This window comes from Mandrillus leucophaeus, unplaced genomic scaffold, assembly GCF_000951045.1.
Source record: "Mandrillus leucophaeus isolate KB7577 unplaced genomic scaffold, Mleu.le_1.0 Scaffold608, whole genome shotgun sequence".
In the NCBI taxonomy this organism is placed as follows: domain Eukaryota; kingdom Metazoa; phylum Chordata; class Mammalia; order Primates; family Cercopithecidae; genus Mandrillus; species Mandrillus leucophaeus.
In genome coordinates this window covers 34,317-52,677 of record NW_012106564.1, presented here as the reverse complement: position 1 = coordinate 52,677, position 18,361 = coordinate 34,317, and the positions used below count along the sequence as shown (strand labels likewise).

General features: G+C 39.4%; 1 protein-coding gene across 2 annotated transcripts in view; it reads right to left on the bottom strand.

The window, feature by feature from the left end:
* The window catches only part of SENP7 (SUMO1/sentrin specific peptidase 7), a 200,810-nt gene extending 183,029 nt beyond the window's left edge, over positions 1 to 17,781 (bottom strand). The window contains exons 1-2 of one of the 2 annotated variants that reach the window (XM_011999888.1): positions 17,672 to 17,781; positions 6,454 to 6,503 (exon numbers count right to left, since the gene is read on the bottom strand). In XM_011999888.1, coding sequence (XP_011855278.1) covers positions 6,454 to 6,503; positions 17,672 to 17,711 — 90 coding nt within the window. In that variant the 5' untranslated portion in view covers positions 17,712 to 17,781. Of the gene's footprint in view, positions 1 to 6,453; positions 6,504 to 17,671 lie in introns of those variants that run through there. The other variant, XM_011999889.1, reaches the window with a different exon arrangement.
* Positions 17,782 to 18,361: the final 580 nt, after the last annotated feature.

Below are 18,361 nucleotides of genomic sequence, written 5' to 3'. Positions count from 1 at the left end.
CTTTGCATATACTGTTCCCTCAATCTAGAATGCTCTTCCTTCTCTCCCTAGTGAAGTACTCCAGATTCTTGTCAAAATTACTATTTTATCTACGCAACCATCACTGCCACACCACACATTCCTGAAACAGAATCGATGGAACAGATCAATGGAACATTATAAAGAACTCTGAAATAAGACCACACACCTACAACAATCTGATCGACAAACCTGACAAAAACAAGCAATGGGGAAATAATTCTCTATTTAATAAATGGTGCTGGGAGAACTGGCTAGCTATATGCAAAAAACTGAAACCGGATCCCTTCCTTATACCATATACAAAAATTAATTCAGGATGGATTAAAGACTTCAATGTAAAACCCAAAACTATAAAAACCCTACAAGAAAATCAAGGCAATACCATTCAGGACATAGGCACAGGCAAATATTTTATAACGAAAATGCCAAAAGCAATTGCGATAAAAGCAAAAATTGATAAATGGGATCTAATTAAACTAAGGAACTTCTGTACAGCAAAGGAAACTATCATCAGAGTGAACAGACAACCTACAGATTCGGAGAAAAATTTTGCAGTCTATCCATCTGACAAAATTCTAATATCCAGGGTCTAAAAGGAACATAAATTTATAAGAAAAAAAAATCCCCATTAAAAAGTGAGCAAAGGATATGAACAAACGATTCTTAAAGGAAGACACACATGTGGTCAGCAACATCACTGATCACTAGAGAAATGCAAATCAAAACGACGAGACACTATCTCACACCGCTCAGAATGGCTATTACTAAAAAGTCAAAAAACAACAGATGCTGGCAAGGTTGTGGAGAAAAAGGAACACTTTTACACCACTGCTGGGATTGTAAATTAGTTCAACCATTGTGGAAGACAGTGTGGTGATTCCTCAAAGACCTAGAGGCAAAAATACCATTTGACCCAGCAACACCATTACTGGGTATATACCCAAAGGAATATAAATCACTCTGTTACAAAGATATATGCATGCACATGTTTGCTGCAACACTATTCACAATAGCAAAGACATGGAATCAACCCAAATCCCCATCAATGATAGACTGAATAAAGAAAATGTGGTACATAGATACCATGGAATACTACGCAGCCATAAAAAGGAACACGATCATGTCTTTTGCAGGGACATGGATGGTGTTGGAAGCCATTATCTTCAGCAAACTAATGCAGAAACAGAAAACCAAACAATTCATGTTCTCACTTTTAAGTGGGAGCTGAATGATGAGAACAGATGGACACAACGGGGGAACAACACACATTGGGGCCTGTCAGACAGGTAGAGGGAGCATCAGGAAGAATAGCTAACAGATGCTGGCCCTAATATCTAGGTGATAGGTTGTTCTTGCAGAAATCCACCGTGGCGCACACCATGGCGACCTATGCAATGATCCTATACATCCTGCACGTAGTACCCCTGAACTTAAATAAAAGTCAAAGAAAAAAATGTTCACCACTGTTTCCCTGGTTACTTATGTCTAATGGAGTATCCAATACATGTTGAGTACCCAATAAATATCTACTGACCAATGCTTTAATCAATTAGATTTCAGAAAATAATGTTCATTATATACAGGTACGTAGGAAAAAACAGATTACAAGACAGTATTCTGTGGTTTTCTATTTTTTAATATTTGTTTCTTATAAAGAGACAAACTAGAAGGATACACTTCATAGTATTAATTCTGGTTGTGTCTGGGTGGTCTTCTTTTTGTTTAACTGAACTTTAGAATATCTCTACAACAATCTAGTGTCATTTTAGAAATATTTCTTAAACATGTGTTTATTTATTTGAGACAGGGTCTCACTCTGTCACCTAGGCTGGCATGTAGTGACTCAGACATAACTTACTTCCTGCTTCTACCTCTTGGGCTCAGGCAATCTTCCTGCCTCAGCCTCCTGTGCAACTGGGACCACAGGCATGCACCATCATATCTGATTAATTTTTTTTTGTTTTGTAGACACAGGGTCTTACTTTGTTGCCCAGGCTAGTCCCGAATTCCTGGGCTCTGGGGCTCAAGCAATCCTCCCACCTTGGCCTCCCTAAGTGCTGGGTTTAGAGGCATGAGCTCCCACACCCAGCCAAACACTTCAAACACTGTTTTTTTTTTTTGTTTGTTTGTTTTTTGAGACAGAATCTCAAAAAGGCTGAAGTGCAGTGCAGTGACGCGACCTCAGCTAACTGCAACCTCCACCTCCCGGGTTCAAACGATCCTCCTACCTCAGCATCCGGAGTAGCTGGAATTACAAAAATGCACCACCATACCCAGTTAATTTTTGTATTTTCAGTAGAGATGGGCTTCCGCCATCTTGGCCAGGCTGGTCTTAAAGTCCTGACCTCAAGTGATCTGCCCACCTTGGCCTCCCAAAGTACTGGGATTATAGCCATGAGCCAACCTGCCAGGCCCAGGCCAAACACTTTAAATTCAACATGTGTTAGTATCTTCTCCCTGTATCCATCAAAGCTCTTATCTTTTTGGTAATTTATTTCCACTAGCAGCCTGGAGGAAAAGGCAGTAATATAAACTACTAACAATAATGTAATATGCTGATTTTCTAAGAAAGTCTACATTTTTCAAATGCACTACCACAACTTTATGTATAAATTATGGGATTAAGAAATAAGTAAATATATTGTAGATAATGAGAGACAGAAAAAAAAATAAGGAAAGAGGAAAAGCTAGAATAAGCCTTGTGGTGTGGGACTGGAATCAGAAGTATCAGTATTCATTTTTTTATACAGATAGGCAGATAGAGAAATAAATATAGATACATGTGTTTCTGTGGGAAAATAGAGATACGTATGTTGTATGTGTGAACATACATTTTTCTAGTCTTGTCTGTTGAGAAAGCCTAAAAACAATGACATCCCAGTTGCAAGTATACCTAGCACACAGACCTGGGTTTCTAAATATCATCCTTCAATTGAAAGAACCAAGACTTCCTGGGAAAGTGGTTGATTTCAAGCCTGGGGCAGGGAAAACACAAGATAAGCATCTTGCAGTGCCAAAAAATATACAGTGTCAGAAAGTAAGCGTTCAAAAAAAAAAAAAAAAAAAATGATAGGAGCACGTCAAAAGGGTACAGCCAACATGAAAGATCTCCCAAGGCTGGAATACTTTGACCAACAAACCTGTAATGACAGTAGTGGATTATAACTCACAGAATAAACTAAATATTCTATGAGTCTATATTGACATAAATAAATAAGTGAAGCCAGGCACAGTGGCTCATGTCTAGAATCCTCACACTTTGGGAAGCCGAAGCAGGAGGACCTCTAAATAAATAAATAAGTAAGTAAGTTGGGGAAGAGAATCAGCTCTCCCTTAAAGAAGAATTTTTTATTTTTTAGAGACAGTGTCTCATTCTGTTATCCAGGCTGGAATGCAGTGGTGCAATCATGGCTGACCAAAGCCTCAACTTCCCTGGCTCAAGCAATCTTCCTATGTCAGCCTCCCAAGTAGCTGGGATTCCAGGCATATGCCAACATGCCAACTAATTTTTATTTTTCGATATGGGGTCTCACTCTGTTGCCCAGGCTGGCCTCAAATTCCTGACCTCAAGTGATCCTCCCACCTCAGCCTCCCAAAGTGCTGGGATTACAGTTGTGAGCCACCACACTGGTCCCTTATAGAAGAATTTACATTCATAAATCTATAGTGAATGAGCAAAAGAGAAAACCACCAAAATATCACAAATACAAATTTGCAGGCAAGATACACTGATAGATGCTACAATAGTAAACAAAAGTTTAAGATAAAATAATATATTTGCACAGATTCAAAGCATCTCCCCTAAAAAAAATAAAGAGGAGAAAAGTAACTTTACAATGGAGCAAACAGGCAGACACCATCTTAACCAAACATCAAGGCTGACATTACCAGTACTAAGATATATCACTATCACATAACCCCTGATATAATGCACTAAGAAGGGCACCATCACTTCTGTGGTATTCCTCCCAAAAAGTCATAACCTTAATCTAATCTTGAGAAACCTGAAATAAACCCAAAGTGAGAGATATTCTACAAAATACTGTCCAGTTTTCTTCAAAAGTGTCATGGTCATGAAAGAAAAAAGACTGAAGAATTGTCACAGACTTAAGAAAACTAAGGAGACCTAACAACTAAATGCAATGTGGGATCCTGGATTGGATCTGGCAACAGAAAAAGGACATTAGTGAAACCGAAGGAATCCAAATGATGTCTACAGTTTAAAGCAGAGGTCCCCAACCCCCAGGCCAAGGACAACACAGCAGGAGGTGAGCAGCATGGGAGCCTTAGGGCCTGAGCTCCAACTCCTGTCAGATCAGCAGTGGCATTAGATTCTCATAGGAGCACAAATACTATTGTAAACTGCGCGTGCAAGGGACCTAGGCTGCACGCTCTTCTGAGAACTCAATGACTGAAGATTTGAGGTAAAACAGTTTCATCCCGAAACCATCCTCCCGACCCCTGTCCGTGGGAAACTGTCTTCCACGATACTGGTCCCTGGTGCCAAACAGATTGGGGACCACCGGTTTAAGGTACTGTATGAATATAAATTTATTGTTTTTTATAATCATACTATAGTTACATAAGATAATAACATTGAGAGAACCTGAGTGAATTGTACAGGAACTCTGCAAAATTTCTGTAACTTTTCTGTAAGTCTCAACTTCCTTGTAAACAAAAGTTTAAGAAACACTAGTACATCTAAAAATCAGAAAGAGAAATGGATTAATTAAGTATTAATTTCTAATGGCAGGATTTCAGATTAATTGCATGAATAATACAACAGTCTAAAGCAAGATATTTCACTTCACTGGATATATTAAAAACAAAAATAGTAGTAGTTAATACAGAGGTATTTCAAAGTGATATGATAGTATTCATCCTGGCAATGTAAGATTTTTTTTTTTTTTTTTTTGAGACAGAGTCTTGCTCTGTCACCCAGGTTGCAGTGCAATGGTGCAATCTCGGCTCACTGCAACCTCTGCCTCCCGGGTTCAAGCACACCATTCTCCTGCCTCAGCCTCCCGAGTAGCTGGGACTACAGGCATCCTCCACCACGCCCGATTAATTTTTTGTATTTTTAGTAGAGACAGGGTTTCACCACGTTAGCCAGGATGGTCTCGATCTCCTGACCTCGTGATCCGCCCGCCTCGGCCTCCCAAAGTGCTGGGAGTACAGGCGTGAGCCACCAAGCCCAGCCAATTTTTGTGTCTTTGTCGAGATGGGGTTTCACCATGTTGGCCAGGCTTGTCTTGAACTCCTGACCTCAAGTGATTCTACTGCCTCGGCATAAGATTTTTTTTAACCTTCTATTTACCCCACTTAAACTAAATCCAGAGTTTTAAATGGAGAAACCACACCAGGCAAATCTTAAGCCAAAAAAGAAAGAATATCTAAAGCCATACTTTCTATACGGTCTTCTAAGGTACTCTTGATTTCCTCTCATTGTCTTCCTTTATGAATTCTTCTTTGTTAAATGCTATAACTATGTAACATGAAGATGTATCATATTAAAGTTCTCTGTGCATAACTTAGACTGCTTCATAGGAAAGGGTTTAATAAATTCTTATAATGTAAATCAGGATATTACTGCATTTAAAGAACAAAATTCTAGAAAAAAAAATTTATATACCAGGTATAGTGGCTTATGCTATAATCCCAACACTTTCAGAGGCCAAGGCAGGAGGATTGCTTGAGGCCAGGAATGTGAGACCAGCCTGGGCAACATAGCAAGATCCCTGTCCCTACATAAAAACATTAAAATTAGCTGGTCATGGTGGCACATCCCTGTATTCCCAGCTACTTGGGAGACTGAGGCAGGAGGATCACTAAAGCCCAAGAGTTCAAGGCTGCAGTGAGCTGTACTTGAGCCTGCGCAACAGAGCAAAACCTTGTCTCTTAAAAAAGAAGGAAAAGAAAAAGATTATCTTTCTTAAAAGGAATTAATTTTTTTGAACACTTCCTATGTAGGTAGAAACTTCATTTTGCTTGTTTTGCTACTCTTGGCATATGTAGAAGAAATAAATGAAAAAAAGAGGCTTAAAAGGACATATTCCCAATAGTAATGTTCAGCACATACCTTGAGTACTACTATTATGCATCTATAGCATCACTAATGAATGAACATTAGGTACTCTAATAGATTAAGTCATCAAAGAAACGTTGTGCTATGTTTTAAATAAAATCTAAAATGAGCTCTGGAAAGTATATTGGTCATCTGGTCTGGAAAGCATACCAGTCAACAATTTAAACAAAGTTGGTAGAAGGGTTTCCTGGTTGATCTTCAGTTAATTAGAATACACTATTCTCCCAAAACACTGATTAAAGTTTTATACTATTTTCTTTAAAATGTTATTAAAAAGACAAACAGCAAAATACTTTCAGTATCAGTAACTCCAAAGATAATAGATTAAAAGCAAAACAAATGCATACCTCCGATAAATCAGAAGATGACTTTTTCCTTTTTCCTTCTGTGGTGATTTCTACAAAAACCAAAGACGTGGTAAAAATTATCGTTTAACATCTAAATGAGATAAACAGTTTGATAAAGGAGATTCACATTCATTCCTTGTTTTAAATTAACTTGTTAGATTTAAATTTACACTGATATATTTTACAGAAACTGAAGGGCTAAACATAAAAGTCAAAAAATAACTACATGTCAGAAGAATAGCAGATTCTCACACAATGTCTCCAGTAAAAAATATATATATATATATACACACACACGAAAAAAAAAAAAAAAATAGAAAAGAAAGAGGAAAACTTGGCTCTAAGAACTAAACAAATTCCCTGGCCAAAGACCTCACACCTAGTAGTAGAACCATTTGATCAGACAAATTATTATAATGGGGGGAGGTAGAAGCAGGTGAAATTCTAGAAGTTAGAAGTTGAGAATATTCTATAAAAACACTTTCAGTTCTACTACATACCTAAGCATGCTGTGCAACTGGGAACAGTTTAACTGTCTTTTACTTACCAACATTTTTTCAGACTTGCTGTGGATTTTTCTGAGTCCTAACTTCCAATCAGCAAATATTAATTCAATGTCTATTATGTGCCCTGACACTGTGCTAGGCAATGAGTACAGTGTAGTAGGCAAATTAGGCAAAAGTTCCAAACTTTCCTGGAACTTATAGTCTACTGGAATATATCACAGATTTTACTAAAAACATAAATGGCAGAGATATATATAGATTGTCACCTGCTTGTGACAAATGCATGACTGCAATTCCATAGGAAAGGGATGATTTTCAAAATAAATGATGCTGAGGCAATTTGATAACCAAATGGGGGAATAACACCCTTGACTACCTCACACCATACACAAAATTAATTTGAAATGAATCATAGATTTCAATGTCAAAGATAAAAACAAAGCATCTAGATTTAAATAGGAGAATATCTTCATCACCTTTGGGTAGGCAAAGATTTTTCAGAGAGGGCACAAGTAGTACTAACCACAAATGAAAACATTAACAAACTGTACTTCATTAAAATTAAGAACTTCTGATCCTACTGTAGCTCATGAGCATGATGCCTGGGTGTTCACATGCATCTGTGAGATGTGGCACCTTGAACCTTGTTACCATGTCAGCACATCACCCATCTGACATGAAAGAAAAATAAAGAACCACACTGGATTAGTGGGGTTTTTCTGTTTTGTTTTGTTTTTGAGACTGAGTTTCGCTCTTATTGCCCAGCCTGGAGTGCAATGGCGCAAATCTTGGCACACCGTAACCTTTGCCTCCCGTGTTCAAGAGATTCTTCTGCCTCAGCCTCCCGAGTAGCTGGGATTACAGGCATGTGCCACTACGCCAGGCTAATTTTGTATTTTTAGTAGAGGCAGGGTTTCTCCATGTTGGTCAGGCTGCTCTCCCAACCTCAGGAGATCCGCCCACCTCGGCCTCCCAAAGTGCTGGGATTACAGTGAGCCAAGGCGCCTGGCCTGGATTCGCTTTGAGAAAGAAAAAAGGAAAAAAAGAAAAGGTCAGGCACAGAGGCTCATGCCTGTAATCCCAACACTTTGGGGCCAAGGCATGGGGATCACTTGAGCCCAGGAGTTCGAGACCAGTCTGGGCAACACAGTGGGATCCCATCGCTACAAAAATGTTAAAAAATTAGCTGGACATGAAAGCACATGCAGGTAGTCCCAGCTACTCAGGAGGTTGAGATGGAAAGATCACTAAAGCCTGGAAAGTTACAGCTGCAGTGAGCCATGACCGCACCACTGCACTCCAGCCTGGGTGACAGAGTGAGACCCTGTCTCAAAAAAAAAAAAAAAAAAAAAAGAACTTTTGTTCATCAAAAATCATCAAGAGTGAAAAGGCATGTCAAGATTAAAAGAAAAATACTTATAATACATGCATTTGTCAAAGAATTCATAACCAGAATATATAAAGAACTCCTAAAGCAAAAGCAAGATAATCCTATCTTCAAAACGGACAAAAGTCTGAATAGGCACTTAACAAAAAAGAATATCCAAATGGCCAATAAACATATAAACGGGTGCTCAATTTCATAATCATTAGGGAAACGCAAAATTAAAATGGCAATGAAAACCATTAAACAGCCTTTAGAATGGGTAAAAGTAAAAAGATTGACACCACCAAGTATTGGTGAGAGAGTGGAACTCATATGCTGTTGCTAAGAGTAGTGCTCCACCAGCATCTACTGAAGTTAGACACCTGCCTATGCAATATCCAACAATTACACTTTTAGATAAATAACCAACAGAAATAAGAATATTCAGGTATTTTTGTTCTTAATATCCAAAAACTGGAAACAATCCAAATATCCAAGTATGGATAAACATATTCATGTAATGGAAAACTATACAGCACTAAAAGATAATGAATTACTGCTACGCACAATATGGATATATCACTCAGGCAAGCTTAAAGGAAACCAGATGCAGAAGAGTATATGATTCTATTTCTCTGAAATTCAAGGAGAGTTAAAATAAACCTATGGTAACACTAGTTAAAACAGTGACGGGGGCCAGGCATGGTCGCACATGCCTATAATCCCAGCACTTTGGGAGGCTGAGGTGGGTAGATCGCTTGAGCTCAGGAGTTTGAGACCAACCTGGGCAAAATGGTGAAACTCCATCTGTATAAAAAAGTGTGGTGGTGTGCACCTGTACTCCCAGCTACTCAGTAGGCTGAGGTGGGAAGATCACTTGAACCAGGAAGTTGAGGCTGCAGTGAGCTATGATGGCACCACTGCACTCCAGTCTGGGCAACAGAGCAAGACACTGTCTCAAATTAAAAAAAAAAAAAAAAAAAAAAAAAAAGCCACTGAACTATATACTAAAGATATGTGTACTATATGGTACTTAAAATCAGAAATAATAACTAATGAAATATAGACTACCAAAAAATCTATATTGCTGAAATGATTTATTCTAAGTTCATAATACACAGCATTAGTTTCACTATATGAACCATGTAATGTTTTCCTGATCTAAAAAATTATTTTCGGGCCAGGTGCAGTGGCTTATGCCTATAATCCCAGCACTAATGGGAGGCCGAGGTGGTTGGGTCACTTGAGGTCAGGAGTTCGAGACCAGCCTGGTCAACATGGGGAAACCCATCTCTACTAAAAATACAAAAAAAAAACTAGTTGGGTATAGTGGCAGGCACCTATAATCCCAGCTACTCAGGAAGCTGAGGCAGGAAAATCGCTCAAACCCAGGAGGCAAAGGTTGCAGTGAGCCAAGATCACGCCACTGCACTCCATCCTAGGCAACAAGAGCAAAACTCCATCTCAAAAATATATATATATATATTTTCACCTCTATATTTAAGCGTTTGACAACTTCAAATTTCAATAAACTAGTACTCAAGTTGACTACCAAAAATAAAGAATTTTTTAAATAAGTGATAAGAAAGTCTTTATCCTGTAGAAATTCATTTTGTAGTCAATTTTAAATTTAACAAAACACTTATCTATATATACACAATGGAATACTATTCAGGAATGAAAAAGGAATGAACTCATGTCTTTTACAGTAACACAGAACTGGAAACCTTCATCTTCAGTGAAACAACTCAGATTAGAAGCTCACATCTATATTCCCAACACTTTGGGAGGCCAAGGCAGGGTGACTGCTCAAGCCCAGGAGTTTGAGATCAGCCTGCACCACATGGTGAGACCCTGTCTCTACAAATATTTATTTGAATTAGCTGGGTACAGTGACACCACCTGTGGTCTCAGCTGCTTGGGAGGCTGAGGTGGGAGAATCGCTTGAGCCCAGGAGGCTGAGGCTGCAATGGGCCATATTTGCACCACTACACTCCAGTCTGGACAACAGAGCGAAACCATTTCAAAAAGAAAAAGAAAAAAGAAAAAAAAGAAGAACTCAGAAAGTCAAATACCACATATTCTCACTATAATACGTAGGGGCTAAATAATGTGTGTACCCATGGACACAGAGTGTGGAATAACAGTCACTGGAGACTTGGAAGGCTGGGAGTAGTACAGTGAGTGATGAGAAATTACTTAATGGGTACACTATTCAGCTGATAATTGCACTAAAAGCCCAGATTTCACCACCACACAATATACCCACATAACAAAGCTGTACTTGTACCCCTTAAATTTATACAAAATAAAAGAATATATCATTTTTTAAAGGAATATCAGTTCCTTAAATTTGAATTTACAAATTTATATCCCCAAAATATCTCATTGGGTTAAAAGTGCTTCCATCCTGTTTTGTTCCGCTATTTCCTTTCATTAATGCTATTATGAATTCCCAAATGTTTATGTTTTTTTTTCTTGGCCAACTTTGTCTAATAAAAAAATTTACAGTTTTTTTATAACTGACTTGGTCCATCTTATACCAGGTTAGCTCTGGAGTGTTTAAATAAGCATATGATGTGCCTCGACTTGAGACTGTATGGTATAGTTATCATGCTTAAGAGTATATATTTCAAAGCTAGACAACCCAAATTTGTATCTTGGCTTACTAGTTGTGACTTCTTTGAGTCGCAGTTTCTCATCTGTAAAACGGGAGAGAATATATGCCTTTTTAATTGTTAAGATTAAAGTATGATAGTCTATATTAAGGCATTTAGCATTACGTCTAACATACAGTTGGTACAAAAGAAATGGTAACTATAACATTTTATAGTCAAGTATCTCCCTTTAGGAGACTGCAGTATTTTAGCATTAGCATATAGGAAAGTCTCTCCAATTACTCTCATTCTAAATATACAAGTCAAAAAATTAAAAGCATAACTTTTCCCATTCAGTCACTTATTTATTCTTTTGTTTTTTTGTTTTTTTTTGTTTTTTTTTGAGATGGAGTCTTGCTCTGTCGCCCAGGCTGGAGTGCAGTGGCATGATCTCAGCTCACTGCAACCTCTGCCTCCCAGGTTCAAGTGATTCTCCTGCTTCAGCCTCCCGACTACCTGGGACTACAGGAAGGACATGCCTGGCTAATTTTTTATATGTTTAGTAGAGAGAGGGATTCACCATATTGGCCAGGCTGGTCTCCAACACCTGAGCTCAGGTGATCTACCCACCCTGGACTCCCAAAGTGCTGGGATTACAGGCATGGGCCACCGCACCCAGCCTATTTATTTGACATAATAGTAATTATCATTGCCTGGCATTATGCTAAGTGCTGTAAACAAATTATTTTCCTTAATCCTGACATCATGAAATCAATAATGCATTATCTCCATCTGACAGATTAAGAAATTAAGGTTTGAGGGATCCAAATAACTTGCCCAATGTTACCACAGTGATCCATCACTGGTCATACTCCAGAGATGATACTCTAAACCAGTCCACTCTAGGCATACTGGATGCTATGGGGAAATAAAATTAATGACAGTCCCTGTCACAGTGTTAATAGTATAGCAGTAGACATTAGACAACTCAGCAAGCTAGAATATATGATGGAATCTGATAAACATCATGTAAGAGGCATAAAGACCCACAGAAGTGCAGAAACAGGTATAAATTTAAGTTTGAGTTAAGAAAATGGTTCTTGGAAAGGCACAACTGAACTGAGCTTGGGCCAGGCATGGTGGCTCATGCCTATAATCCCAGCACTTTGGGAGGTCAAGGTGGGAGGATCGCTTGAGGCGAAGAGTTCAAGATCAGCCCGGGTAACACAGTGAGACCCCATCTCTACAAAAACTAAGTTTTTTTTTTTTTTTTTAAATAGCCAGGCGTGATAGTGTGTGCCTGCAGTCCTAGCTACTCCGCAGGCTGAGGTAGGAGGATAGCTTGAGCCCAGGAGTTCAAGGCTGCAGGGAGCTATGATCATGCCACTGTACTCAAGCCTAGGCAACAGAGCAAGATCCCATTTCAAAAAAAAAAGAACTGGGCTTTGAAGAATAAAGTTTAGACAGGCAGAAATGGGTGGAGCCAGGCACAACCCAAGGGTGATTTACCAATACAAGCACACACAAACTAGGATGAAGCAGCCCACATCAGCCAGATTCATAAACTAGTGAAAACCCAAATGAAAGTTATTCATCAGGAAGGCATTATAACAGAATTCTAGTCTGGATCTTTGGAGCTACTCAATCTTATTCATAACCCATTCTCTGTGTTACCATGCCCCCTTAATTTACTTTTCAATCCTCTGCCTTCCATCATCAGGCCTAGGAATCACCACCAAGATGTCAATCTCTATAGCCTATCACCTTCTTATTATCACACCTCATATAATTCAATTCTACCCCCTCATCTACATCTTTTCCAACTCTTCCCTAGTTTACTAAATTCTTTTCCAAAGTCAATACAGTTTCCTTAAATTTTGAATATTTTCTTTGAACTTCTCCTCCACCTTAGGTTAACTAAATCCTAGCTTTTTATTAGCTATATCACTTTGTTAAAACTCTCCTACTTATAAAACAGAAGTAGAGATTAACAATCTCTATTGTTTCCTGTAGGGGGGAGACAAAAAAAAATTTTCTTCCCCACCACCACCATCTCCCATTAATATTCTAACTTTATTGCAATAATTCCTCCTTTAAAATTGACATAAATTGGAGACATTCCCGGCTGGGCACAGTGGCTCACACCTGTAATCCCAGCACTTCAGGAGGCCAAGGCGGGTAGATCACGATGTCAAGAGATTGAGACCATCCTGGCCAACATGGTGAAACCCCGTCTTTACTAAAAATACAAAAATTACCTGGGCATGGTGGCATGCACCTGTAGTCCCAGCACCTGTAGTCCCAGCTACTCAGGAGGCTGAGGCAGGAGAATCGCTTGAACCCAGGGGGCAGAGGTTACAGTGAGCTGAGATCACGTCACTGCACTCCAGCCTGGAGACTCCATCTCAAAAATAAAAACATTGATATATTCCCTTGCCCATATTTATGACTGCCATCTACTGACCCAAGATCCTCTCCATGTCTAGAATACTGATTCTTGGTTCATAGTTTAAGTATGATGAAAATTCACCATCATTCTGAAGCACTAAAACATCCATTAACCAACTCACTCAAAACAATGGAATCATCTTCATTTAATGGTACAAACTTCTAAATATCTCCATTTCAGCAATATGCATTCAAGAATGCCTTTAAGGAAAACTCTCAAGTTCTCAAAGGCAAGCCTTTCATTCTATATACTGTCTTCCTCACTCCCACTCTTTGCCCTTACATCTTGCCACACCCTTTAATTCTAAGTAAAATTAAACTCATTTTTTTTGCAAACTCTTGCTTCTGTACTGCTTGGCACTACTAAGTCACAAAGTATTTAGAGCTCCAACTACTATAAAACTCACACTTGTTTTAACTAAGACTGCAAGAGTACTTCATATGTATTCATCCCTAATTGACCTATCTTGCATTCCCAGTACCATTTAAAAGCCCCTTTCTCTAAAGATTACCTTACTATTTCATTTAGAAGCCATAACTGCAGTATCTTTAGTCCCAAGATATGTCTATATCTTTATCCATCTTTTCTCCTTTCCCTATGTCTCATCAAACTGTTCTTTGACGCCATCCATCTCTCCCATTTCTTCCAGGACCTCACTCCATTATCTCCTACCTGATATATATTCAATCTTTCCCTCTCTACCCCTTTCCTGCTCCCTACCAACCTGATTTAAGTCTCTCACAATCTTAAGAAAAAACAAGCCTTTCTACCTAATTTCCTACTCAAGCTTGTTCTAGAAACCTTTCCTTCCCATCTCATTTTCTCAGCTTACTTTTGCTGCCCCATTTCCTCACCGCCATCATTCGTCTAGCCTTTTGAAATTTGACTTTTGTCTACTAGTCTACTAACCACTCTTACCATCAGTAAAAGTGGCCTCCTAATTGCCAAATCCAGCACCCTCATGCTACTGTAACTCTCTGAAATGCTAACATTTCTTTTTTATTCTCCTCCCTATCTTCCCAAACCTGTCACATTCCTAATCTACTTAACTGGTTAGTAGTATCTCTTCCTACCTACTTTGAAATTAGTTGTATGTGATTTAAGACCTTCCTTACTCTATATTATTTTTGTGGGCAATTCCATTCATTCCAACGACTTCAACTAAGATCTCTGCAAATAATGCAGCTTTATCATAACTAATTGTAAGTTCTCATCTTGAGCTTCAATTATCATTCATTACACTTTCAATGCAAAGTAAACATCACCTGAACCTACTGAAAGATTTAAGACAGTTACACCATCAGGGACACTAGTAGCAGTAAATGAAGTTAAAACTATAGATCTTATAATTAGAGACCACATTTTGAATCTTGTTTCTTAGTAGCTATTACTAATCTTTATCCTGCCCCTAAATTCCAGTTCTCTCACCTGTAAATGAAAAACAATTACTTTATAAGGCTTTTGAAAATACTGAAGTTTCCAAAGTTCTTAAGTGTCTAGTGCCTAAGTACTTAAAGAACATATGTATCCTTAACTGCAAATGAGAGTGACACAGGTCTCCAAGAATGTTGCCTGAAGCAATCAGTTGAAAGTTGGTTCAAATTTACTTGACATTTCCTATTTTGATTCAAAAAATTCATTTGAAAATTGCAGTCTATGATTCTAATTTATCTGTGCTATATTTTTGTTAACACTTTTAATGGTCATTCTCCCTTACTCCCACTCACTTTATCATTCAACTTCAGTGAACCTGTCTCTGATGCCAGCCATCTTTTAATGTGTATCACCATGTAATATACTGCTTTTAATGTTATAGTATCAGTTATGTGAGTCACAAATACATGTGTTTAGCTTAAACCAGCTAGAATTGGGTTTCTGCTACTTGCAACTGAAAAAGTTTTGAGCAGTACACTGTGAACATTTTACAGTTCTTCCTTGTTTAGGAGATAGTTTAGGGCAGCCTAATGTAGTCTCACAGACAAAACTTTCAAATTTTGTGTTTTATTTTATCTTTCTACTGCTACCCATCCTCCTTCTACCTCTTCTTCCTGTTTTATTAATCAAACTCTTCTGTGTATTTAGGAAACTTTGATGACTATAAATGTCACGTCATGGCCGGGTGCGGTGGCTCACGCCTGTAATTCCAGCACTTTGGGAGGCCGAGGCGGGTGGATCACCTGAGGTCAGGAGTTCGAGACCAGCCTGGCCAACATGGTGAAACCCCATCTCTACTAAAAGTATAAAAATTAACCAGGCATAGTGACGGGGACCTGTAATCCCAGCTACTAGGGAGGCTGAGGCAGGAGAATCGCTTGAACCCGAGAGGCGGAGGTTGTAGTGAGCCAAGACTGCACCACTGAGACCCAGCCTGGTCAACAAGGTGAGACTCCAGTCTCAAAAAAAAAAAAAAAAAAGTCACTTCATTTGGGTTCCAATTAGCAACAACTTACAATGAAATGGCAACTGCATGCATACAACCATTACACGGAATCTTTCAACCAGCTGATCGTGTTTTATTTCTGAGAATTTATATCAGGAAATTAAATATACACTATTAAGAAAAGCGGAAGCATACTTAAAAATTAATTTGTGCACATCTTAAAATGAGCGGCATACTGGAGAACGGCTAGGTAACATTAGATTTGGGTATGGATTTTATTATACTTATTTTTCAGAAAGGACAGCTCCAAAAGAGAGATCATGAGAAAAAGAAAACGCTCTCCAGACATATAACTAACATAAATATCAATGTCTTTTAAGGATAAACAGCTTTATTATCAAAATCCACTTCCCACAACTACTTACATCAAGTTACTGTGACAAATAAATAAATCTAAGTGTAATCAGGTAGAGGGGAATGTGACTTGTTGAAGTACAAGGCAAATATCTTACCTTCCCTCCCCAAAAATGTATTAAACCTAGATGAAATGCATTTATTTTTAAAAAGCTGTGCATCTCAAAGGAAGATAGGATTATACCTAGAGTTCTGTGTTAGGAAGCACGCAAATGACGCCAGCTAGGCGCTGTGCATTTTCCTAATGTGTCCATTTTACTTAGAGGTTTGGTGCGGGGTGGAGACTATTAAAACAAACATCAGTTGAAGGCATATACCTACATGTATGTATAAATATACACATATATCATTTATACATGTGCTTTCAAAGGAGAAAACTACTATCTCCAGAATACACACCAAAATCGCTAACACTGGTTGCATATGAAAAGGGATTTCAGGTTTTCAACTGCTTCAAGTAGTGTCCCCAGAGATCCATAATCACTCTCCTTTGCAATTAAGGCTGAAAGAAGTTTGAGATGCACTGCCACAGGGCACTCCTAAATAAATTTGGAATTGTCAACAATGTTTCTGCAGAAATCAACGGTACCATAAGAAACAGAAAAATGAAATGAAATGGATTCATTGGGCGTTCGTTTGTGGACTGTACGCATGTGAGTCCTCGTCCTCTCCTCCTACCACCCGTAGGACTTAACACAAGGACTTGAGGACCCCTTAATGGATGAAATGTTTGACAAAAACTTCTCGACTGGGAGGAACTCTACCTCACGTCTTTATAACTCCACCTTCTTGTTTCCAAGACGTTGTACACAAAACTGAAGATAGTCATTTAAAACAACGTAATTTCCAAAACAAAAATATGCTGAAAATAAAAACACAACGAAAGCACGACTTCAAATCCTTTGTTTGACTTTCCAATCACTTTTGGAAGACGCAGGGGAGGCTGGAAAAGAAAAAGGCTATTAGGCGGGCCTGTTCAGCAGAACGAGACCCGGCGAGGCATTGTATCAAAGAAAAGCAGTCTCCGTTCGCAAGCCCCACCTTTCCTCCCCAGCAGCAGCTACCTGCTGAGGCAAAGAGGAGGGAGAGGGGAAGGGACGCAAAGTCGAGAAGCAAAGGAAGAGAGCAAAGTGGGGTCAGGCGCTGAGAAGCCGAAATGAAATTGGAACATTGGTGGAATTACGAGGAAGGCGTGGCAGAGAGTGGCAAGCCAACCGGGAAGATCCATGGGCAGATGAGACGCAAGGAAAGTGTTCGCGGGAGGAGGGAAAAAATAAAAGGGGTTTTGAGGTGAAGAGCGCCCGAGGCTTCGATGACAGCTCGGACCGGGTCTTCGACTCGAGGGGCGGGGACGACCCGGGAGCCTTCCATTGTGCGCGCCCCCTCCTCTCCCCGCCCCCGCCCTCGCCCTCGCGGCTTCGGGCCGCAACCTCAGCTGCAGCCAGCGCCTCCCGTCTGCCCGGGGTAGGAGACAATATGCTTAACCCTCCTCCGACCCTTTCTCACCGGATGAAGATGGCCGTCGCCCGAGCTTTCTCTTGTCCATCTTCTCCCGCTGCTGAAATTTCAGTTGCAGGCGCTGTCACCTCAGGACCCCTCCGGCTTGGGAGAGGGAGGGGGGAGGGGAAAGAAAAAAAAAAAAAAGCCAGCAATGTGCGAAGCGCGCTTGCGCAAGAGCCGTCGCCTGCCCTTCGACCGGAAATCAGCTGCCCCTCCCACCATCAACCGGAAATCATTTCCTGGGACTTTTCTCTGTGGGCTGTCTCCTCCTGCGTTTTTTTGGTGGGGTTTATTTCATGATCTGATCCCCTCTGGGGAAGTGAACCATCTGGGTGCTCGATTTTAGCTTTGTTGACTTTGAAGATTAGATTGACAACAATTAAAAGGGGAAAACAGGAACTCCTCCGGTTCACTGGATCTCGCGAGGTGGCCAAACAACTATGAAAACAAAACGTTAGTGTTTGCAGTATTACGTTCCTGACAGCCTCTCTTACATATTTGCCCCAAACGCCCTTCCTCGAACTCAGAAACCAAAAGATTTTAAGATGGCAAAATCACCTAATAATAGCCTAGCTATTAGTTTAGCATTTGCACTGGAAATAAGTAGGCTGACGAGGAAAAATGTCTTAGAGAGAATTTCTTTTTAAAATTAAAACTCGTGATTTTTAAAGTTCCTTAAAAGCTAGAACTTAATTT